Source organism: Oncorhynchus mykiss, chromosome 26, assembly GCF_013265735.2.
Source record: "Oncorhynchus mykiss isolate Arlee chromosome 26, USDA_OmykA_1.1, whole genome shotgun sequence".
In the NCBI taxonomy this organism is placed as follows: Eukaryota; Metazoa; Chordata; class Actinopteri; order Salmoniformes; family Salmonidae; genus Oncorhynchus; species Oncorhynchus mykiss.
The window spans coordinates 15,800,139-15,823,369 of record NC_048590.1 but is presented as its reverse complement, the minus strand read 5'-3'; the positions used below and the strand labels follow the sequence as shown (position 1 = coordinate 15,823,369).

The following is a 23,231-nucleotide window of genomic DNA, read 5'->3' as shown; positions in this document are numbered from 1 at the left end:
TGTGTTCTGTAACAATGACACTGGGAGACGGGAAGCAAGTGCAGGTAGTGAGTTTAATAATAACCGTAACAGCGCGCATTACAGGACACGAGTAGCGTACGGACATTAATACTGCCTGGGGAATAGACCTAAGGCAGTGCCAGATATATCATACAAATTCTAATTCATAACATATCATACGACATGGATGATGGACATCTACAAATGAATACATACCATACGAAACGTAACGTATCATACTAAATGGAGTGTCTCGGATTTACAAAAATAATAATACGAAATGCTCTGAGACCAGGTTGTTGCTTTTTTCAGCGCTAGTTACCTGTGTAAATTGTCGATGCTCAACAAGGTAAGAATGCTCCAAGTTTACTACAGGCTTTCAACAGGTATGCAGCTAGTAGACCAGTCCAACAGAAATACTCAGGTATGCGTCTCCTTGCCCAAAGTGATAGCACCAATTAGTATTGACTTGAGCAATGAGACCAGAGAGTATGCCCAGGTTAGCCTCCTCAAGCCTGGGTTAGACAGATCCTCTCCTAGGAGTTTAATCATAGGATGAGTGACTCCAGTGGTTTCAATTCAAGGGAAACTGCCACCAGACATCTGGTTGCTATGGATTCACCCAGGATGAAGGAACATTTTGTAACTACAAGTCAAGCTTTCAGGCAGAGAAACATCATTTGGCAGTGGTGGTTCAGCCCTTAGAGCAGGGATCATCTACTAGATTCATCCGCGGACTGATTTTTTTTTTCTTGAGCGGATGGTCGGCGGGCCAGAACATAATTAAGAAATAAGGGGGCTGTCATGTGCTTTTTAATGAGGAGTGGCTTCCGTCTGGCCACTCTACCATAAAGGCCTGATTGGTGGAATTTCTGGAAGGTTTTCCAATCCCCACAGAGGAACTCTGGATCTCTGTCAGAGTGACCATCGGGTTCTCGGTCACCTCCCTGACTAGGACCTTCTCCCCGGATTGCTCAGTTTGGCTGGTCGGCCAGCTCTAGGAAGTCTTTGGGGTTTAAAACTTCTGACATTTAAGAATGATGGAGGCCACTATGTTCTTTTGGACCTGCTACAGAAATGTTTTGGTACCCGTCCCCAAATTTGTGCCTCGACACAATCCTGTCTCGGAGCTCTACAGACAATTCTTTCGACTTCATGGCTTGGTTTTTGCTCTGATGTGCGCTGTCGACTGTGGGACCTTATTTAGACAGGTGTGTGCCTTTCCAAGTCATGTCCAATCAATTGAATTGACCACAGGTGGACTCCAATCAAGTTGTAGAAACATCTCAAGGATGGTCAATGGAAATAATGCACCTGAGCTCAATTTTGAGTCTCATAGCAAAGGGTCTGAATACTTATGTAAATAAGGTATTTATGATTTTATTTGAATGAATTTGCAAAAATTTCAAAAACGTTTTTCGGTTTGTCATTATGGGGTATTGTGTGTAGAGGACAAACATGTATTTAATTAATTTTAGATTAAGCCTGTAATGTTACAAAAAGTGAAGAGGTCTGAATACTTTCCGAATGCACTGTATATGGCCAAGATACAACGGCTAAGGGCCGTTCTTATGCACGATGCAACGGTGGAGTGCCTGGATACAGCCCTTATATTGGCATATTGGCCATATACCACAACACCAGAGGTGCTTTATTGCTATTATAAACTGGTTACCAATGTAATTAGAGCAGTAAAAATAAATGTTTTGTCATACCTGTGGTATACCATGGCTGTCAGCCAATCAGCATTCAGGGCTCGAACCACCCAGTTTATAATTACAAATCATTTGTAGACTGCAAATTGACTGCAAAGAAGCCCAAACAGATGTGTTTGACTAAAACAATCATTTCAAACCTTGCTTATATTTTATATTATCACGTGTCTATCTATTAGGCATAGGAATACTTAGGAACAGATTTCTTCAATTAAAATCACTTGGAGCTCATTTCCTGGTGTTTTTACACTTTTATGTCCAACGATAAAAAGTTAAAAAGTTAAAAAGTTACAACCATGGTTTCAACCAATGTGTCCAGAAGCATTAATCCCCCAACAAAATCAAATCAAATCACATTTATTTATATAGCCCTTCGTACATCAGCTGATATCTCAAAGTGCTGTACAGAAACCCAGCCTAAAACCCCAAACAGCAAGCAATGCAGGTGTAGAAGCACGGTGGCTAGCAAAAACTCCCTAGAAAGGCCAAAACCTAGGAAGAAACCTAGAGAGGAACCAGGCTATGTGGGGTGGCCAGTCCTCTTCTGGCTGTGCCGGGTGGAGATTATAACAGAACATGGCCAAGATGTTCAAATGTTCATAAATGACCAGCATGGTCGAATAATAATAAGGCAGAACAGTTGAAACTGGAGCAGCAGCACGGCCAGGTGGACTGGGGACAGCAAGGAGTCATCATGTCAGGTAGTCCTGGGGCATGGTCCTAGGGCTCAGGTCCTCCGAGAGAGAGAAAGAAAGAGAGAAGGAAAGAATTAGAGAACGCACACTTAGATTCACACAGGACACCGAATAGGACAGGAGAAGTACTCCAGATATAACAAACTGACCCCAGCCCCCCGACACATAAACTACTGCAGCATAAATACTGGAGGCTGAGACAGGATGGGTCAGGAGACACTGTGGCCCCATCCGAGGACACCCCCGGACAGGGCCAAACAGGAAGGATATAACCCCACCCACTTTGCCAAAGCACAGCCCCCACACCACTAGAGGGATATCTTCAACCACCAACTTACCATCCTGAGACAAGGCTGAGTATAGCCCACAAAGACCTCCGCCACGGCGCAACCCAAGGGGGGGGGGCAACCCAGACACGATGACCACATCAGTGAATCAACCCACTCAGGTGACGCACCCCCTCCAGGGACGGCATGAGAGAGCCCCAGTAAGCCAGTGACTCAGCCCCTGTAATAGGGTTAGAGGCAGAGAATCCCTGTGGAAAGAGGGCAGGCAGAGACAGCAAGGGCAACCACATATCCACCCAGTGGTAACACTTCTCAGAGTACAACAAGTGCAAGTGTTGGTTCAGAATAATGTATCTTAGATTGATTTAGCCTCTGCTGTCCTAGCTTCAGGGGAAAGCTAGTTCCACCATTGGGGTGCCAGGACAGAGAAGAGCTTGGACTGGGCTGAGTGTTAGCTGCCCTCCCTGCAGCCTCTCCCCAGACAGAGGTTACCCCAGCTGCGGGTGCCTGTACCATGGGCACCAATGAACCCTGACGAAGGCCGCCCTGGAAGTCATGATGAGGGTGCTGCTATACCACTCCCAGAGCAATCAGACCTGACCCTGGTAACTCCTGCTGGGACTGACCTGGAAGGGAATCCTGAAGAAAATTATGAAAATAGTGATGAATAAATAGTATGTTGTGATGACCGTGAGCCCATTGAAGCCAGACGTGACCCATCATCTAAGGATTTCGCCACAGCAGATAATACCCAGTCTGACCAAACTACTGAAGACCCTGGCAAGAGATACACCAATGGTTTACTCGCACTGCATTTATGGTTTTAATGTGTTTGCAGGCAATCAAAACGGATCCTCTATCAGTCCAAGTTATGCAGGTAATGGTGGTGATAAAATACAGGTGGTGAAATAAAATGAAAATTAAGTTGGTAAATTCCTAATGTTAGTGAAGGTTATACTTTATTGCTCATTATGCATTGTTTTCCATGTTTCAACTGCTCCTGATATGGCTGGCTTCATCCCTGCACCCTGCAATGGTCTGACTTGGTTAAATCCTGAGCCCTTGGGAAATCTTTGGTTTCAGGGATTAAAAATGCAAAAAAGTAAGTGATGTGGTCAACATTTATACACACATTTTACATGGTCACAATTCTATTTATTTCACTACAGTGGTCAGGGCTTCATCAAAATGTGATCATTCAAAGATTGTCTTATGAGTTGTTGACCTCAAGTGGTGAATGTATGGAAATACACTTTCGAATCAGTCAGACATAACCCAACAGGACAGGGTGTAGTAGTACTGAACTCTGCAGGCCAGGTGCCCAGTGAAGCTGCTCTTCCACTGCACACTGCTAGTATGGAGTGGAGCTGATCTCATGATCACCATCTACCTGGCACCATGTTTGATGCAGGTATATATGGTTGATTTGCTTATGTTTTATTTTGCATCTATATAGTTATTGTCAGGCATGGCTGTCAACATGGTTCTGGTTGAGTTGGCCTATTGTTATATTTGTAAATTACAAAAAATGTGCAATAACTACAACCAGTTGAATGCATTCACGTTCACGACGCCAGGTGGCAACAAAGTCATTTTGAATAGAAAGTCATTTGAATTAGTGACGTCTTACCTGCGCCGGAAGTGTCATTCTTCAACGCTGACGCGTTACCTTTATCGAGAGCTCGTCACAGTTGAACGTCAAGCCTGTGTTGTAACGGTCCATCTAAATTGTTCGAATACTGTACAAGTCGATGTCAAAAAAGTACCTACTACGCGTACGTGACAGGAGCAGCAGCAGTACAGGGTTGAGGAACTAATGGCGGTAGGATAATCTTTGATCTGCGTATGTTTCAGGTTGGGCAGAGAGCATAGGATAACGAGTCTACTATGCTTTATAACACCATAGCAACTAACTCACCCTCGGTTATAAGTACTTATTGACTAATTCATGTAATAGAATGATAAACTGTGTATCAAAGCCAATTAATTAGCTTGAGCCAACGTTCGTTAACATACCCTACACAGCCTGTCTCCATATTGATGCTAGTAAGCTATCTTACTTCCGAGGTCCATGCAATGTTGACTACACTAACAGCCTGCCTTTCTAATGCACACAGCCCAAAGGTAAGGTCGGCACTAAAGGCAAAAAGCAAATCTACGAGGAGAATGGGGCGACACTCAAGTTCTACACAAGAGTAATCTTGGGAGCCAACGTAAGACACCATCTTCCTTGTCAATGTTACCTTTTGAATGGAAATTGTGACTTGTACAGCTCCTGACACTTGTTTCTCTCCCAGGCGATATACACTGCGTTAAACCTCTTGGTCTTCTATAGCTCTTCAACGTTTTGGACATGGGTGAGCGAGTTCATTCTGTGTATGTTATTGACATTGATGGCTCCTCTACTGTTGAGCAGTAAAACTGGGACGATTGCGGATTACTAAATGTATTCTTTCCTCCTCCCTTCCTGGTTTCTCCCCCACTGTCTCATTCCCCCTGTCTCTCTTCCTTCCTCCATCTCCCACCCCTGTAGTTTGCCCTGGTGTTTGCACTAGCAGTGTATGTGGGCAGTTACCGCTCCATGACTGCCATGGCCAAAGCAGTGTTTGGTGAGGATGGGAGTTTGCTGGACGGAGGAATAGATCTGAACATGGAGCAGGGGATGGCAGAGTGAGTGCTCACACTGCAGGAGTGTCTGTTTCCGTGAACATGAGCGTGCAAACATACAGTGTGTGTGTGACAGAGAATTGCTGAGTATTACAGCCTGTTCAACATGCATGTAACATTGGTACCCTTATCTCCATTCAAGGGTACATCTCTCAAAGAGGCGATGGCAATGTGGTGCATTATGATGGATTCTTTGTCCTTATAGGCATCTGAAGGATGTTATCCTGCTAACTGCCATATTACAAGTGCTCAGCACCATCTCCTCCTGGTTCTGGTATCTTTGGCTGCTGGTGAGCGTTTACCCCATTCTTGCTGTACTCTCTCTTTGGTTGTTTATTTTCCCTTTCTAATGGACCTCGATGATCTCTTAATCAATCTGTGTGTGTCAGGCCCCGGCCCGTGCAATGTTCCTGCTGTGGGTGAACTTCCTAGGCCCCTGGTTTTCGGCCGAGACCCCTGGTGCCGCCCCAGAGGAGGTGAATGAGAAGAAGCAGAGACGACAGGAGCGCAGACAGATGAAGAGGTTCTAGCTTGGCCGACTGCCGCGGTATTTCTATACACAGAATGAGTCTAAACACAGACAGCCAGGAACTCTACGGTTAAGTTATTCAGGAGGAACTTTTGACGTGTGCCCAAAGACATCCAGGTATGGATAAAGAACTGAACCGGACCCTGTGGGTTATCTGGTTTCCCTCTTTCGCCCCATCCCTCATCCTTCCCTTTCTTCCTCTCCCCTCTAGCCCTATCCCTTTTTCTTTACATCTGGAGAGGAAATCGTCCTTGTTGGGCTGATGACATCATCACCACCAATACGTGCTGTCATATACCTTGTGCTGTCATATACCTTGACCTGTCATTTGTTTACATTCAATTGTTCATAATCTAGGTCTATGTATCGCATCAATTTCATCTGAACTAGTGAAAAGGATGTGGTGATCTTACCCTATGGCAGACATTTTTATTTTAGACACTGCTCATCAGCTCACCATCATGCCCAATTCCAAATATACAACTAGCAACAACCACCTAGGTGTTAATCTAGACCAACTATTACCTTGCTTTTACAGCTATTTATTTCAGATCTACATGACGTGCGTAGCGTTCGGTGCTAGGTGTTGATTTGGAATTGGGAAGGTTGAAATGAAATCCGGTTGTGCATTGTCCGCAGTGCACCGCTTAAAGTCAATGCGGAGACTCTATTCACTTTTACTGCTGCATATGTCGGCTCAATCGGAAAGGACTTTTACACTGAACAAAAATACCAACGCAACATGTAAAGTGTTGGTTTCATGAGCTGAAATAAAAGAGCCCAGATATTTTCCATATGCACAAAAAGGTTATTTCTCTCAAATGTTGTGAACAAATTTGTTGACATCCCCTGTTAGTGAACATTTCTCCTTTTGCCAATATAATCCATCCAGCTGACAGGTGTGCCATCGCAGAAGCTGGTTAAACAGCAGGATCATTACCCGGTGCACCTTGGGCTGAGGACAATGAAATAGGTGACTCTAAAATGTGTAGTTTTGTCAAACCGATATCTCATGTTTTGAGGGAGTAAGCAATTAGCATGCTGACTGCAGAAATGTCCACCAGAGCTGCTGCTAGAGAGATGAATGTTCATTTCTACCAGAAGACGCCTCCAACGTCATTTTAGAGAATTTGGCAGTCTGTCCAACCGGACTCACAACCGCAGTGAACGTGTATGGCTTCGTGTTTGATGATGTCAACATTGTGAACAGAGTGCTCCGGAGTGGCGGTGGGGTTATGGTATGGGCAAGCATAAGCTACGGACAACGTACACAATTGCATTTTATCGATGGCAATTTGAACGCTTAGAGATACCGTGACGAGACCTTGAGGCCCATTGTCATGCCATTCAATCACTGTCTTCACCTCATGTTTCAGCACTTTACACAATTTCTGGAAGCTGAAAATGGCCCAGTTCTTCCATGGCCTGCATACTCAGACATGTCACCCATTAAGCATGTTTGGGATGCTCTGGATCGATATGTACGATGCCGTGTTCCAGTTTCTGCCAATATCCAGCATCTTCGCACAGCCATTGCATTCCACAGGCCACAATCAACAGCCTGATCAACTTTATGAGAAGAAGATGTCGCGCTGCGCTGTGGTCACACCAGATACTGACTGGTTTTCTGATCCACTCCCCTGCCTTATTTTTATTTTATTTTTTTAAAGGTATCTGTGACCAACCGATGCATGTCTGTATTCCCAGTCATGTGAAATCCATAGATTAGGGCCTAATGAATTTATTTCAGTTGACGGATTTCCTTATAAAAATCGTTACATGTTGCATTTATATTTTTGTTCAGTTATTAATGGCGCATTGTCTAAATCCGCGATTGGATTGTATCTCGTCCCTGATCATCGTTGTCGCTCCCATCCTTCACAATGCTGAACAAATGATTTGATTACAAACAATAACAGTTGTGTATATGCATTAACATTTTCAAGTGCATTTCTTCACAGCATAAATAAGCAAGAGGAAATATACAGTGCCTTCAGGAAGTATTCAGACCCCTTGGACTTTTTCCATGTTTTTGTTGATACCGCCTGACATTTATTAAATTGAGATTTTGTCACACGTGATACCGCACAATGTCAAAGTGGGACAAATTAATTAAAAATTAAAAGCTGAAATGTCTTGAGTTAATTATTCAACCCCCCTTTGTTATGGCAAGCCTAAATAATTTTATGAGTAAAGATATGTTCAATAACAAGTCACATAAGTTGCATGGACTCATTCATTCTCATTCTGTAGGCAATAATAGTGTTTAACATGATTTTAGAATGAGTACCTTGCATCTCTGTACCCCACACATACAATAATCTGGAAGGTCCCTCGGTCGAGCAGTGAATTTCAAACACAGATTCAACCACAAAGACCAGGGAGGTTTTCCAATGCCTCGTAAAGAAGGGCGGCTATTGGAAAATGGCCAAATGTTTACAACATTGTAGTTATTCCAGAATACTAACCAAATTGACAGTGAAAAGAACGACGCCTGAACAGCATAAAAATATTCCAAAACATGTTTGCAAAAAGGCACTAAAGTAATAATGCAAAAAATGTGGCAGAGCAATTAACATTTTGTCCTAAATAAATTTGATGTGTTAAGCTTGGAAATGGAATGTTGCTAAGCACAGGCAGAATCCTAGAGGCAAAACTGGTTTCCACTGCTTTCCACCAAACACTGGGAGGTGATTTCACCTTTCAGCAAGATAATAATCTAAAACACAAGGCCAAATATACACTGGAGTTGCTTACCAAGAAGACTGTGAATGTCCCTGAGTGGCCAAGTTAGTTTTGACTTAAATCTATGCCAGTACCTGAAAATGGTTGTTGAATGTATAGCGACTATCAACAACCAATTTGACAGAGCTTGAGTAATTTTTGAAGAATAATCTGCAAATGTTGCTCAATCCAGGTGTGTAAAAGTTCTTAGACTTACCCAGAAATACTCACAGCTGTAATCGCTGCCAAAGGTACTTCTTATTGCCTGAGCCATTGACAAGCATAGACAAGGTGCTAGGAATGGGGCTATGACCTATGACTGCTGTTCTGGCTTTACCAAAATCATATTTGAATAATACACAAATGAAATGGAAGTATATATTGATGCACTGGTAGTTAGTTGGCAGCAACTTGTGTAATCAATATGCCTATACATTGTAAGCATGTCAATGCAGGGGTGACGTGGTGGTTAAACTCTTCAGAAATGTCTGCCTTTTTTACGATCAGCCAACAACTATGTAAGCCTAGATATTGTTGCTACAAAGTCTTAATGTACATATGATTAAATTGATTTCAGTATAAAAACAATAACCTGTCTGAGGTCTCATTTTGTCTGTTTTTTCATAACGATTGAACAAGTACATTTGCTAGCTTTTGATCTGTTATTTCAATGTAGAGAGCAAACATCTGTGCCCAGAAGTCTACAGTATTGTTTGTGTTTTCAATAAATGTATATTAAAAAGTAACCTTTTTCACGATTTTAAAATCAGAAAAACGTAGTGTAAAACTTTAACGCTCAAGTAAAAAGAATTTGGGGGGACTTTTATTTTGAAAATTATCCGTGTGGTCATGTGACCTTAAAGGCTGTTGCTACATCCATTTTAAAATTAAAGTAATATGTACACATCATATAACTTAGAAATGCTTCATGAGCTTAGTTCAACTGCCGTGCTACATTCAAACCCAAAATATAAGCTTGTTTTATGCCCATGTTTGTAAACACTATAGAGCCTCAAAACATTGTTAAAACCATAACGTTGATATCATGGATGGTCAGTCCTTGCATGCATAGCTCGTCTGTGAATTTGTCTGTATATTTCTCCAGCCCATCCTTCAGCTTTTTACCAAAACGGGTGGGTTGCCCTCTGTTATTGTTTCAATGGCAGATTGACGCTTTAATGGAGCTTGCTTCACAATGCTTCCAATTCAAAAAGAGATTGTAAACATTTTTGCACAATCCCTGTATTTCTATGGACCTCCTCCCCTGTTCATAGTCTGAACGTGAACTTCAGGGAAACACTTAGCGCCACTTCAATACCGAAGTTGCATTTCCGTAGCAGGTTAGGAGACTGAACAGGGTTAAGATTTGTGAAAATGCTCTCCTAACCTGCCACGAAAATGTATTGGTCATAGGCTGCAGGTTTTTGGGCTACTTCTAAATTGCACCACGGCCGTCATGACATTTTTCTTTAAAAATATATATTTCACTGTGACCTGCCGCTGACTATCAGGTAGTGAAGTAGCCTGTTGCTGAGTCAACTGTGAGTGAGTGCATGAGTGGTGTGGAGGGCCGGGGGGGTAGTTGAATGTTGAGACTGAGTGCTGCAGCTGAGTCACATGAGTGAGAGGAGACAGTCATGACAACTTTGACCAGTTGTAGGTAGGCTATTTAGATTGTTATTATGGAGACGTATTTCCAATCCTCTTTCCATAAAACATTAACGTGCTAGAACTGATGCGCATCAAGAAATAAGGTGACAATGCACAGGAAAACAACTAGGTGCTCTAGAGTGTGAATCTTCAGTTCTTGGGTCTGGAGTGCTGTGTGTGTGTGGAAATGTTAAATGGAAGTTATGAAACTCCCTCGCGTGCTTCTGATATGGCCTCAATGAAACTGATATTGAATGTGGAGAGTGATACATCCAGGGGCGCAACTTTCGCTGGGGATGCCCCCCCCCCCCCTCTAGTTTTATCATTGGAATAGGACACAAAACGAGGGAATGGTGGGCTTTAAGGCCAAGCGGACGACAACGAGCGGTCGGGTTGGCTGTTTGGAGTGTAGATAATGTGTCCTCCCCACTTCTAAAACTAAAGTTGTGCCACTAGATATCTGTTGGCCATTAATTAAGTAGCCTATCATTTTCTATGTAGGCTACTATATCCTACCATTTGATGCAATAAATATGTTGGGGCTGGCAAATGGATTTAATAAATTGCCTATAACTTGCAGTTTGTTGTTGTAGCCTTGTGTTATTATGCAATTATTAATGGCTATGTTTGGTTAATGAAATTGGACGTTATCCATTGTGAATATTGTCACAGTTCTATCGCAATTGCATCAGATGTTAGAATGCATTATATAGAAGGTAACAGTCAGTCAGATTAGGCCACAGGTTAAAATAAAAAATAAAAACTGTAAAACCCATTTGTTGTTGACAAGCATAGGCCTATTCAATATCCATAATTAATATGATTTAAATTCAATTATTAGTGATTTAAATTACAACCCCATCCTCAGACTATTCCAGCAGGCTATTGGGCAACAGAAGCACTTCTTACCTTGAAATCGCCTCGCTATTCATGTTAAATAAATTAGTCTGTCAATTTGAATTTAGCAAGCTGCTAAATCGTTCATTTTACATCATGCCTAGGCTACTGTAGGCTATAGGCTACCTGCATATACAGTGGCAAGAAAAAGTATGTGAACCCTTTGGAATTACCTGAATTTCTGAATAAATTGGTCATACAATTTGATCTGAACTTCATCTAAGTCATAACAATAGACAAACACAGTCTGCTTAAAGGAATAACACACAAACATGTTTTCATGTCTTTATTGAAAACACTGTGAACCCTTGGATTTAATAACTGGTTGACCCTCCTTTGGCAGCAATAACCTCAACCAAATGTTTTCTGTAGTTGCGGATCAGACCTGCATTTGGGTTGAGGTCAGGACTCTGACTGGGCCACTCCAGAAGGTGTATTTTCTTCTGTTGAAGCCATTCTGTTGTTGATTTACTTCTGTATTTTGGGTCATTGTCCTGTTGTATCACCCAACTTCCCAATCAGAGACAATGACTAACACCTGCCTCTGATTGGGAACCATATCAGGCCAAACATAGAAATAGACAAACCAGACACACAACATAGAATGCCCACCCAGCTCACGTCCTGACCAACACTAAAACAAGGAAAACACACAAGAACTATGGTCAGAACGTGACAGTGATGTCCTGTTGAGCTTCAATTGGCGGACAGATAGCCTTACATTCTCCTGCAAAATGTTTTGATAAACTTGTGAAATCTGTCAATGATAGCAAGCTGTCCAGGCCCTGAGGCAGCGAGGCAGCAAAGCAGCTCCAAACGATGATGCTCCCTCCACCATACTTTACAGTTGGGATGAGGTTTTGATGTTGGTGTACTGTGCCTTTTTTTCTCCACACAGTACCGTCCAAACAACTCAACTTAATTTCATCTGTCCACAGAATATTTTGCCAGTAGCGCTGTGGAACATCCAGGTGCTCTTTTGCAAACTTCAGACGTGCAGCAATGGGTTTTTTTGGACAGCGGTGGCTTCTTATGTGGTGTCCTCACGTGAACACTATTCTTGTTAAGTGTTTTACATATCGTAGACTAGTCAACAGAGATGTTAGCATGTTCCAAAGATTTCTGTAAGTCTTTAGCTGACACTCTAGGATTCTTCTTAACCCCATTGAGCATTCTGCGCTGTGCTCTTGCAGTTATCTTTGGAGGACGGCCACTCCTAGGGAGAGTAGCAACAGTGCTGAACTTTCTCCATTTTTGACAATTTGTCTTACCATGGACTGATGAACATCAAGGCTTGTAGAGATACCTTTGTAACCCTTTTCAGCTTTATGCAAGTCAACAATTCTTAATCTTAGGTCTTCTGAGATCTCTTTAGTTCGAGGCATGGTTCACATCAAGTAATGCTTCTTGTGAATAGCAAACTCAAATTGTGTGAGTTTTTGATAGGACAGGACAGCTCTAACCAAATCTCCAATTTCGTCTCATTGATTGGACTCCAGGTTTTAGCTGACTCCTGACTCCAATTAGCTTGTGGAGAAGTTATTAGCCTAGGGGTTCACATACTTTTTCCAACCTACACTGTGAATGTTTTAAATGATGTATTCAATATAGACAAGAAAAATACAATCATTTGTGTGTTATTTGTTTAAGCACACTATGTTTGTCTGTTGTTGTGACTTAGATAAAGATCATATAAAATGTTATGACCAATTTATACAGACATTTGGGTAATTCCAAAGGGTTCACATACTTTTTCTTGCCACCAAACCATGGCAAAGTTTAATTACATCCATAAACCCAGATTTTAGTAGGCCCAGTCTATGCCTATTGAAATTACAAGTCAATCTTGCAAATTGGCCATTTCTAATGGTTTGTATATAATAATAATGGCACAATTGCCAGAAAATAGCCTAACATTCTTTTGAAGGTTAGCCAAGTGTTTCTTGTACTGAGATTGAGATCCTTTGTCCAACTTTCTTCCCTCAAACTCTCCTGTCGGATTTATCTATAGTTATGCACATAAGGGATTTATTTACAATTAAACTAGTTATTTATTCTATTATCTTTATTTAACTAGGAAAGTCAGTTAAGGACAAATTCTTACTTACAATCACGGCCTACCATGGACAAACCCTAAAACCCGGACGGCGCTGGGCCAATTGTGCGCAGCCCTATGGGACTCCTAAAACACCGCCTGTTGTGATACAGCCTGGAATCGAACCAGGGTCCATGGTGAAAACGACGTGGCGAGTTTAAAATAAGAGCGAATTATCTTTTCTCTTGCGACATATTCAAATTCATTTATTAGTCACGATAGCTGCCAATAATTATAATTTTGATGGAAAAACTTTTTTCTTCTAATTTCGTCTACGTTACGTCGATATTCATAAATTCCTCTACAACGTTATGGGAAAATAGTTTTTTTTGCTGCTGAAAAAAATGGGCAAGTTTTCAGGCTTTGTGTGCGGGTTTTGAGTAGTCATGTGTCCCCTGAACTTCGGACATCCGGAAGTAAATAAGTGATCTCATCGCAAGCCCGGTTGCTAAGCTGCAAGTGTAGACTGGGGTCGCAAGCAGCCACACAAACATGAAATCAACAACAAGGACTGAAGGAGCCAGACAGAAAGCAGATTAGTAGTTGGCATCAACTAGCTAGCTACTGATTTCGGTCTTAACCATTCTCTTTTCACCAATCATAGCTAGAGATATTCTGGTGGCAATTAGCTTAAAATGCAGGTATGTTCTGTATTATATTTTGCCCTGCCCAGGACGAGCAATCTAAGTAGCTAGCTAATTGAGCTGTTAACGTTAGCACGTAATGCTAATTTAGCTAGCTAATAAAGTTCAACCAAACTGTTTAACCATCGAAATGGCGTTTACTAGCTGCCTTAGCTAGCTAACAAGTATTTGCATGACTGACATGTGCCTAAATTGCAGCCCGAAATAAAGCGTTACTTTGTGTCGTTTAAGCTAGTTAACAGTACATAGCCAGCTAACGTTAGCTAGCTAAGTTAACAGCCTGCTAGCGAACCAGTTTGCTAACGCCCATAGCGTAGATTCGACTATCTATCGTGTAATAATTGGCTGGTTTAAACAGTTTCTATTTTGTTTGCATCCTCCCTCAGCTTCAAGAGAAGCCAACAGGGGACATGAAGCAGAGAAGTTGACATTTTATGTCTATTCTGCCACCATCAACAATTTGTCATACAAAATATTTTCCCTTTGCCTCTTGTTCTTTCATTGGAGAGAAGCTAAAGGTCTCATCATACAGTCTACACACCTGACGCAGTTAGCTCTGTGTGAATAATAACAACACTGCTTTGAGTGTTGGACGCCTAAGAATCACCATGGCTGTGGCCAACACCACCAAAACATCATGGAGATTACGTGAGTAGTCTCCATTTCACTCACCCTGTCCAGACCACAATCTTATTGGTTTCATGGACCCAGAGGTTAATCCTGGTGAGTTCTGGATTGTTTTTTTTTTGTTCCAGAGGAAATTGTAGCCCACTCCAGTAATGTGGCGTGTCTGGCCCTGGGGAAGAACTCTGGCCGTCTGCTAGCCACTGGGGGAGAGGACTGCCGAGTCAACATCTGGGCAGTCAGCAAACCCAACTGCATCATGGTACAGACTAGTCAGACCTTTAGGGAAGAAGTGTGTGTGCACAGTTTGATCTCTGCTTATTTCTGCTGCCTGTAACACCTCTCTCCCACCTTCTCATCCCCTCTCCCTTTCTCTTTCCCTCTTTCCCTGTCTCTTTCTCAGAGTTTGACAGGCCATAATAACCCAGTAGAGTGTGTGAAGTTTAATAACTCTGAGGAGCAAGTGGTGGCTGGCTCACAGTCCGGATCACTGCGTGTATGGGACCTGGAGGCTGCAAAGAGTGAGATGAATTTCTCCTATATTGTGTGTGTATGGGGAGGTTAGGTGTGTGAGATGTTTCTACTAGAGTCAACTAGACCTAGGCTACCAGTTCTGAGAATGCCATAACAATGTTTTGCTATTTTATCCCAGTCCTAAGAACTCTAATGGGACACAAGGCCAATATCTGTAGCTTGGACTTCCACCCGTTTGGGGAATACCTGGCATCTGGTTCCATGGACACCAACATCAAGGTGTGTATGTGTGCTGCATGATTGAGTGTTGTTAAGTACTCTACTATGTACAGTACCAGTCAAAAGTTTGGACACACCTACTCATTCCAAGGGTTTGTCTTTATTTTTACTATTTTCTACATTGTAGAATAATAGTGAAGACATCAACACTATGAAATAACACACGTGGAATTATGTAGTAAACAAAACAAGTGTTAAACACATCAAAATATATTTGAGATTTTTCAAATCTTTTTTTCCTTGATGACAGCTTTGCACACTTTTGGCATTCTCTCAACCAGCGTTCATGAGGTAGTCACCTGGAATGCATTTCAATTAACAGGTGTGCCTTGTTTAAAGTTAATTTGTGGAATTTCTTTCCATCTTAATACATTGGAGCCAATCAGTTGTGTTGTGACAAGGTAGGGGTGGTATACAGAAGATAACCCTATTTTGTAAAAGTCCATATTTTGGCAAGAACAGCTCAAATAAGCAAAGGGAGACAACAGTTGTTCAGAGGAGACTGCGTGAATCAGGCCTTCATGGTTGAATTGCTTCAATGAAACCACTACAAAGGACACCAGTAAGAAGAAGAGACTTGCAAGAAACACAAGCAATGGAAATTAGACCGGTGTAAATCTGTCCTTTAGTCTGATGAGTTCAAATTTGAGATTTTTGGTTCCAACTGCCATGTCTTTGTGAGACGAAGAGTAGGTGAACGCACGATCTCTGCATATGTAGTTCCCACTGTGAAGCATGGAGGAGGAGGTGTGATGGTGCTTTGGTGGTGACACTGTCTGTGATTTATTTACAATTCAAGGCACACTTAACCACCATGACTACCACATCATTCTGCAGCGATACGCCATCCTATCTGGTTTGTGCTTAGTGGGACTATCATTTGTTTTTCAACAGGACAATGACCCAAAACACACCTCCAGGCTGTGTAAGGGCTATTCGACCAAGGAGAGTGATGGTGCTGCATCAGATGACTTGGCCTCCACAATCACCTGACCTCAACCCAATTGAGATGGTTTGGGATGAGTTGGACTGCAGAGTGAAGGAAAAGCAGCCAACAAGTGCTCAGCATATGCAGGAACTCCTTCAAGACTGTTCGAAAAGCTTTCCAGGTGAAGCTGGTAAAAGCTGTCATCAAGGCAAAGGGTGGCTACTTTGAAGAATCTAAAATATATTTAGATTTGTCTAACACTTTTTTTGGTTACTACATGATTCCATATGTGTTATTTCATAGTTTTGATGTCTTCACTATTATTCCCCAATGTAGAAAATGATCATAATAAAGAAAAACCCTTGAATGCATAGGTGTGTCCAAACTTTTGACTGGTACTGTATGTGGATTGGTATGTGATATTGTGCTTAAACAGAGTTTTTCTCTTTCAGCTGTGGGATGTACGGAGAAAGGGCTGTGTGTTCAGGTACAAGGTAAGACTTGCACCCGTGTGTAATTTATACCCAACTGAAGAGCACCAAGGTTAATTATCGGCTAAAGCCCCCCCCCCCCCACCCACTGTCTGTGAGCGGCCTGCTGGCTGATTATGTTGGGAATGGGTCTACTAATCAGCAGTAATTGCTGTGTGTCTGTCTGGCACCAAGACTAAGCCAGGGATTACAGTGAGACGGTAAACACGATCTTGTCTGGCCTGGGGAGGAAGGGCTGGGGACTGACCGTCTGGACAGAAGTAGGGGGCCCGTGGTTATCTATCAATTTAATTTGGCATAATGTGCTTGTGCAGGGTCACACTCAGGCAGTGAAGTGCCTGGCCTTCAGTCCCGATGGGAAATGGTTGGCCTCTGCTAGTGATGACAGCACCATCAAGGTATGAACCCACCTACACATTGTCAGAAGCTTGCTTTCACATGTTTCTCATCTCACATGACTGTGGTCAGTTTGTAAACCAGGGCTCTCCAACCCAGTTCCTGGAGAGCTGCCGTCCTGTAGGTTTTCGTTCCAACCCTAATCTAGCTCAACTGATTCTAATAATTAGCTGGTTGATAAGCTGAGTCAGGTTAGTTAGAACTGGGTCTTGAGCGAAAGCCTACAGGAGGGTAGCTCTCCAGGAACAGGTTTGCAGAGCCCTATTGTATACTCTCAACCTTATGTTCAGAGGGGTTTTCTACAAAGCGGGATTAATGAGTTAGCCAGCTAACTTGGCTAAGTATTCTGACATAACTTTTTTGGAAATTAAGCTTGAAATGGGCATGGCCTAATTGACTCAACAACCAAAATCACATATCTAAATTGAGATTTTCTGGTTCATTAAGAAAGTTCTAGTTATTTCTGGTTGTTTATCAAAGTCAGCTGGCTAACTCATTGATCCCGCTTTGTAGTATACCCCTCTGCATAGAAGTTCTCCGTCTATAGGCACAGATCTGGGATCAGCTTACTTGATTCATAATATTCCTAGCTGTGCCAGTCAACAGGAACTCATATTGCCCTTTGACCTGTGTGTCCTAGCTGTGGGACCTGACTGCAGGGAAGATGATCACAGAGTTCACAGCACACACCGGAGCCATCAACATCATCCAGTTCCACCCCAACGAGTATCTGCTAGCGTCAGGCAGCTCTGACAGGTGTTGTATCCACACACTCTGGGGTGAAAAATAGTAAATAAATACGTATGAGGCAACTGAACATTTGTGTTCCGATGGCTTCAACTCCATGACTAAAGTGGAATGCCTTATAAGGATGGCTGTGTTTTCCACTGGCTTCATCACAGCTTATCTGTGTGTGTATGTCTGCCCCCTACAGGACCATCAAACTGTGGGATCTGGAAAAGTTCAAGATGATTGGCTCTTCAGGGGGAGAGATGGGACCCGTCAGGTGAGGGCTTCCTTCGACCGCTAACAAGTCTGGTTGGTCGGGACACCAACCGATATTAGAAGTTCAGATGCAACTAACACTCTTTACCGTGTATCTAAACTATCCCTGCATCCTTTTTTCCCCCATTTCTCTCTCTCTTCTCTCCAGGTGTCTGGCCTTTAACCTGGATGGCTGCTGTCTGTACAGTGGAGCTGTGGACTCTCTCCGTGTGTATGGCTGGGAGCCCGAACGCTGCTTTGATGTGGTGCCAGTGGGCTGGGGCAAGGTGGCAGATCTGGCTATCTGCAACCACCAGCTGGTGTGTGAGCATGACGTTACTTTTTTTTAACATGTTTTACATTTGCGTCGTTTAGCAGACACTTATCCAGAACGGCTTATACAGTTAGCGGCGTTCGTCTTAAGATGGCCAGGTGAGACAACCACGTTTCAGTCATTGTGAAGTACGTTTTTCCTCAAAATAGTCATCAGCAAAGTCAGTGCTAGTAGGAAGTGCATGTTTTTGTTGTTGTTGTTGTTTTGGGGGTTACTCTTTTTGTTACTATTACTATGTAACTGCTGTGTTACTGCAACCTTGTGTGTGTGTGTGAGAGCCATCGGGATCTTATTAAATGGCTATTAGGGATTCTTTATGTGGTTCTGTGGCGTCAGCATGAAAATTCTACATTCATTACTGCCACTGGACCTGTTACTGTTGCTATTAATATTACCTATAGCCAAGCCCTTGTGTTTTTCTGTTTCTCCTCCCCCCTCTCATCTCTCTCTCTCCAAGATTGGCGTGTCGTACAATCTGGCTAATGTTTCGTCCTACGTGGTGGATCTGACGCGGGTGAAGAAGTCTGGCTCTGTGATCCAAGGCGTAATCCAGGACGACCAGCCGCTCACAGAGCCCTCCCCGAAAGGATCCACGTTGCGACGCAACTACGAGCGACCCCTGACCACCTGCAGCACACAGAGGTACTGCCCACTTCCAAACGCCACTATTCCTACTTCCTATGGAGCGAATCCTAACCCTAATGTGAGCTGGGAGAGCGCTTAATTCAGATTTAGTATTTGGCCCTATATGCTACAGAATCTGTTTCAACAAAATCCCCTATGAGTTGATTCAAATCGTAGCGGTTCAAATCATGCGGTCCACTGTAGCAGAGTTAGTCGAGGATGCCTCTTGCAATGCCAGGCGGTTTCCATTCCCGGGACCACCCATATATGACATGTATCCGCGCTGATAAATGGCATATGTTATATAGCGAATACGGCATCAAAACCGCCTCCGTTAGAATCCGTTGCATCGCTAAGCAGGCTATTTGGGCTGTGCTCTTCCAGGGTAAAGCAGAGTTCTGAGTCAGAGCGGCGCAGTCCCGAGGGGGAGATGAGGAGCCCCAGCAGCGAGGACGAGAAGGAATCCTCCGCCGAGATCCGTAACCCCGAGGACTACAAAGAGATCTTCCAGCCAAAGAGCGCCATCTGTAGGCTGATATTACACCTTACGTTTTTTTTTTGCCTTCTATTCAGTGTTCACACTAACAGAGGAATGCATGCATTACTACATCAACATCTAGCAGTGTCTTAATCATTCTTGAACTTCATACTAAATGTCATCTCGTCCCCCCCCCCCTTCCAGCTCGCACCCCCCCAAAGAATGAGCCCTTCCCTGCCCCCTTAGAAGATGGTGAGTCCCTTCTGTCAAGCCGTTAGTGTGAACAGTATTACATTGGTGTTTGTGATAAAGCTATCACATTGATCTGTTGTGTGTGTGTATAAGATGTGTTTCTGTCCTGAGTTTCATATTACAAGTTATTTTTGTTGTATTTTATTATTATATAGAAGAACAGAATGGGAGACATGTCATGGAGATGGATAAAGAAAGGAAGGGCACAGACAGTTGGTCGAGCTGGGGCTCGAACCCCCCTTGTCAAGGGGCATTTTGCGTCCGCTTCACCGGACTCCGGGCGCTCGTATTCAAGTTCTCTCTCTCTTTTCTCTCTTAGAGAGTTTTGTGGTGAGGGCTAACCAAGGGCTGGTGGAGGTCATGACTCCTATGACTGACAGACAGCAGGTTTGTACCTACTAGCTGCACTGTTGTATGTGTGACTGATTTATGTTTTTGTAATGCTTGAGTGGGAATGTCTCGGTCTGTGTGAGTTTTTCTATGTAAATAAGTTAGATTTGTTTCTAGTGTGTGTCGTCACTGCAGCCCGGCCTGTTGAAGAACCTTCCAGTGGCATCGTCCACTCCGATCCTGAGGGTGGAGCCTACCGTGGTCGCCACGGCGCCCTGTCCCATCCCAGTGGTAACCGCACGGCCGCCGACTAACCACCCCCCCGCACCCCACCCAGCCCCCCCACCGGTCATTGCTATGGCGAAGGCCAAACCCCAGCCCAGCGTAATCCTCTCCTCCAGGAATGAACCAATAGGACTCAACGTGGGAGATTTCCTTCCTGTGAGTGTGTATATACATGCATAACACACACAATCTTGTTTGTTTCATTTCCCATGGAGAAATTTCACTCAAAAGACATCACAATTTGTATGGTTAAATTCAAGTGTATTAATAATTCAACTGTACTGCCGGCGCCAGTAGATCAGAGTGGAATAGTACAGTTCTATTATTAGCCTCTGACATTACCACTGTCTTTAACTTTGGACTTTCTTCTCTACCACAAGCCCCATAAGACAAACTGGGTATAGAATGAAATGGAACACAAATAGTAATTCAATGCATCTCAACATTGAACCTACCGTAGCAATACAGTTTTAAATTCACTCAAATGATCCAGTCACCCAGTTAAATTGTGCTACACATCAAAAACAAGATGGTCAGCTTTTTAAATAGGTTTTAACACATGCTCACAGAAATGGAATTGGCACCTAACTTTATGTAGGTTTAGGTATGATTTGAACAGGTGTGTGTATTTACCAGGTTATATACGTTTAACTATCTTGGTCCTAGCCTGCTCGTAACAACCGGCCCAGTGTGCTGGGTGATGACGAGGCTCTGGCCCAGATCAGAAAGGGTCATGACACCATGTGTGTGATGCTCACCAGCCGACACAAGAACCTGGACACCATCAGAGCCGTGTGGGGCAGCGGGGACGTCAAGGTATGGCACTTAGCAGACAACGCTAACACACCGATAACACTGTCTGAATCTTGAGCATGGGGTACTGAGCAATGTTCATGCAGTGTTAACATCACTTGAAATAAACAATTACTTGACTTTCAATGTTAAACACGGACAATCTGTTTGTGAAGTATGGAGAGATGTTACTGGCTGCCTCCAAGGTGTTTTTTGTTGTTGTGATTTGAGTATTGTGATTGGTTGCCGCTCTGTCTTCAGACCTCCTTGGACTCTGCGGTCTCGATGAAGGATCTCTCGATCGTCGTGGACATTCTCAACATCGTTAACCTCAAACCGTGAGTGGCTGTTGAAACGCGCATACAAACGACTGCAGATCTTATTTGGCTGAGGAGGCCACACGTATACTCTCACTGAGAGTACCATGAATGCCCCTCTTTAACAGTGACATTAAGTCATTTGACCTGTCCCCCAGGTCGCTATGGAAACTGGACCTGTGTACCTCTATCCTGCCCCAGATTGAAGAGCTGCTGCAAAGCAAGTATGAGAGGTGAGACGAGTGATAAGTGTGTGTATATATATATATATATATAAATAAATGTGTATTAACCCATCTCTCTCTCTCTCCCCGTGTGGTCAGTTACATGCAGACGGGTTGCACGTCTCTGAAGCTGATCCTGAAGCGTTTCTGGCCTCTCATCTCAGACACGCTGACAGCGCCCCCCTCTGTTGGAGTGGATATAACACGGGAGGAACGGTGAGTTTCAGCTCCATTTAAGTCCTAAACATGCTTGTGCTTTTAACCATACTTACTGTACTGTGTGTTAAAGCAATGATCACTAATCCTGGTCCTGGAGAGGTACACCATGTAACCCATCACTAAAGAACCATTTTTTTTCAAAGGGTTCTAGCTCCGTATTCATCCAATATTGCTTGAAGGAAAAACTGATACATTTTGGATAGAGGTCAGGCCATTTCCATTGCATACTGTGAATGAATGGTTTGTGTTTGAGCCCAGCCACCAGAAGTGCAAGGCATGCTACAAGCTGCTGAAGAACCTCAGCGACTTGGTGAAGAACAAGGCCGACCAGGTGGGTCGCCACGGCAGCACCTTCAAAGAGCTGCAGCTGCTCATGGCTCCACTGGACTACTGACAGTCGACTATGCAACTGGAGACACGCACAGATTCTTCAACGGCTGACCACTGTGCTGTGAGGACTCAAGTCTGACTGACGGCTGCATTCTGTCATCCACTTGAGTGGTAAATCAGGGGACAATCCCAGATTCACACTGCGTGTGGATGGACTGAAGCAGTGGACTCAGAGACCGGGTGGGATAGAAGCCCATGTTTAGAACTCACTGTGTGGGACTGGGCACTTATGATTCCTTAATCTGTATGTGAGAGAAATGATGTCCTCTGTTACCTTAACTTGCCCACCACAGATGAGCGCACAAAACACCTATGGGCCAGATTTCAATCCGATTGTGGGTTATAGGCGTTGCGGCTTTTAAAAAAAGCAATGTTCACACGGAGATCGCCTTTAAAAGCCGCAATACCTGTGTTCAGGTGCACTGTGTTCTACTTAAATATTCTCTCTACATTCTGTACCTGAGATGTCAACCCTTGATGCACTATTTGAAAGTATTGTTAACGCTAAAATAACATGTTTTTCAAATAAAGTCTAGTTTTATCAATTCCAGAAACATGCCTAAGGAACAACTCTTGTTAAAATGTGTGTAATTCCACTCCAACAGAGAGCAGCACTGTTCTAGCTAGTTGGGAAGGTACTGTTTGAAAGGCGCTAGCCCATCCACCACTCCAGTGTGAAGGCCTCAGATTATCTAACGTTTTAAACTGGAAGGCAGTCGGGACCATTCTAGCCAATGAGAGGGCAGATGCATTTGAACAACAGGCACCATGGTTTCCACAGTTAAAATGGGCTAATTCATGGGAGAAAAAGTGTGGGAACTCCTGCTCTATACAACTCAATGGCTGCAACCATCCTGAACCAGCATTGTCCCGGGTAGATGTAATACAACCTACCATTTAATAAACG

The 23,231-nt window shown here is 43.3% G+C and overlaps 2 protein-coding genes across 7 annotated transcripts; both read left to right on the top strand.

Moving 5' to 3' along the window:
• Positions 1 to 4,339: 4,339 nt before the first annotated feature.
• Positions 4,340 to 6,525, top strand: LOC110506287 (transmembrane protein 208). The gene is made up of 6 exons (XM_021585749.2): positions 4,340 to 4,519; positions 4,815 to 4,910; positions 4,995 to 5,054; positions 5,231 to 5,367; positions 5,570 to 5,654; positions 5,754 to 6,525. The coding sequence occupies exons 1-6, from the start codon at positions 4,514 to 4,516 to the stop codon at positions 5,892 to 5,894; spliced, it is 525 nt and encodes a 174-aa protein (XP_021441424.1). The 5' UTR covers positions 4,340 to 4,513; the 3' UTR covers positions 5,895 to 6,525.
• Positions 6,526 to 13,635: 7,110 nt separating this feature from the next.
• Positions 13,636 to 22,878, top strand: LOC110506286 (katanin p80 WD40 repeat-containing subunit B1). Of its 6 annotated transcripts, XR_005039850.1 has the most exons (21): positions 13,644 to 13,900; positions 14,290 to 14,551; positions 14,659 to 14,789; positions 14,931 to 15,048; positions 15,180 to 15,280; positions 16,661 to 16,702; positions 17,014 to 17,097; positions 17,736 to 17,851; positions 18,030 to 18,101; positions 18,249 to 18,399; positions 18,871 to 19,055; positions 19,422 to 19,564; positions 19,720 to 19,767; positions 20,087 to 20,154; positions 20,275 to 20,538; positions 21,049 to 21,198; positions 21,436 to 21,512; positions 21,650 to 21,724; positions 21,815 to 21,931; positions 22,193 to 22,481; positions 22,513 to 22,878. XR_005039850.1 is itself a non-coding variant. In XM_036964294.1 (20 exons), exons 2-20 carry the CDS (start codon positions 14,512 to 14,514, stop codon positions 22,109 to 22,111), a joined length of 2,016 nt encoding a protein of 671 aa, XP_036820189.1. In that variant the 5' UTR covers positions 13,636 to 13,900; positions 14,290 to 14,511; the 3' UTR covers positions 22,112 to 22,278. The 6 variants fall into 6 exon arrangements, 5 of the variants coding, with proteins under 5 accessions (XP_036820189.1, XP_036820187.1, XP_036820188.1 ...); XM_036964294.1 differs by lacking the exon at positions 22,513 to 22,878 and having other exon boundaries at positions 13,636 to 13,900; positions 22,078 to 22,278; XM_036964292.1 differs by having other exon boundaries at positions 13,638 to 13,900; positions 21,650 to 21,715; positions 22,193 to 22,878.
• Positions 22,879 to 23,231: the final 353 nt, after the last annotated feature.

Excerpts from the sequence above, each read along its gene's own strand:
- LOC110506287 (XM_021585749.2), top strand. Across the intron at positions 4,911-4,994 it reads GAGTAATCTTGGGAGCCAAC|GCGATATACACTGCGTTAAA; the intron begins GTAAGACACCAT and ends TTTCTCTCCCAG. Across the intron at positions 5,055-5,230 it reads CTTCAACGTTTTGGACATGG|TTTGCCCTGGTGTTTGCACT; the intron begins GTGAGCGAGTTC and ends CCACCCCTGTAG.
- LOC110506286 (XM_036964290.1), top strand. The coding sequence starts at position 14,512 with ATGGCTGTGGCCAACACCACCAAAACATCATGGAGATTAC. Across the intron at positions 18,102-18,248 it reads GGAGAGATGGGACCCGTCAG|GTGTCTGGCCTTTAACCTGG; the intron begins GTGAGGGCTTCC and ends TCTTCTCTCCAG. Across the intron at positions 20,539-21,048 it reads ACGTGGGAGATTTCCTTCCT|CCTGCTCGTAACAACCGGCC; the intron begins GTGAGTGTGTAT and ends TCTTGGTCCTAG.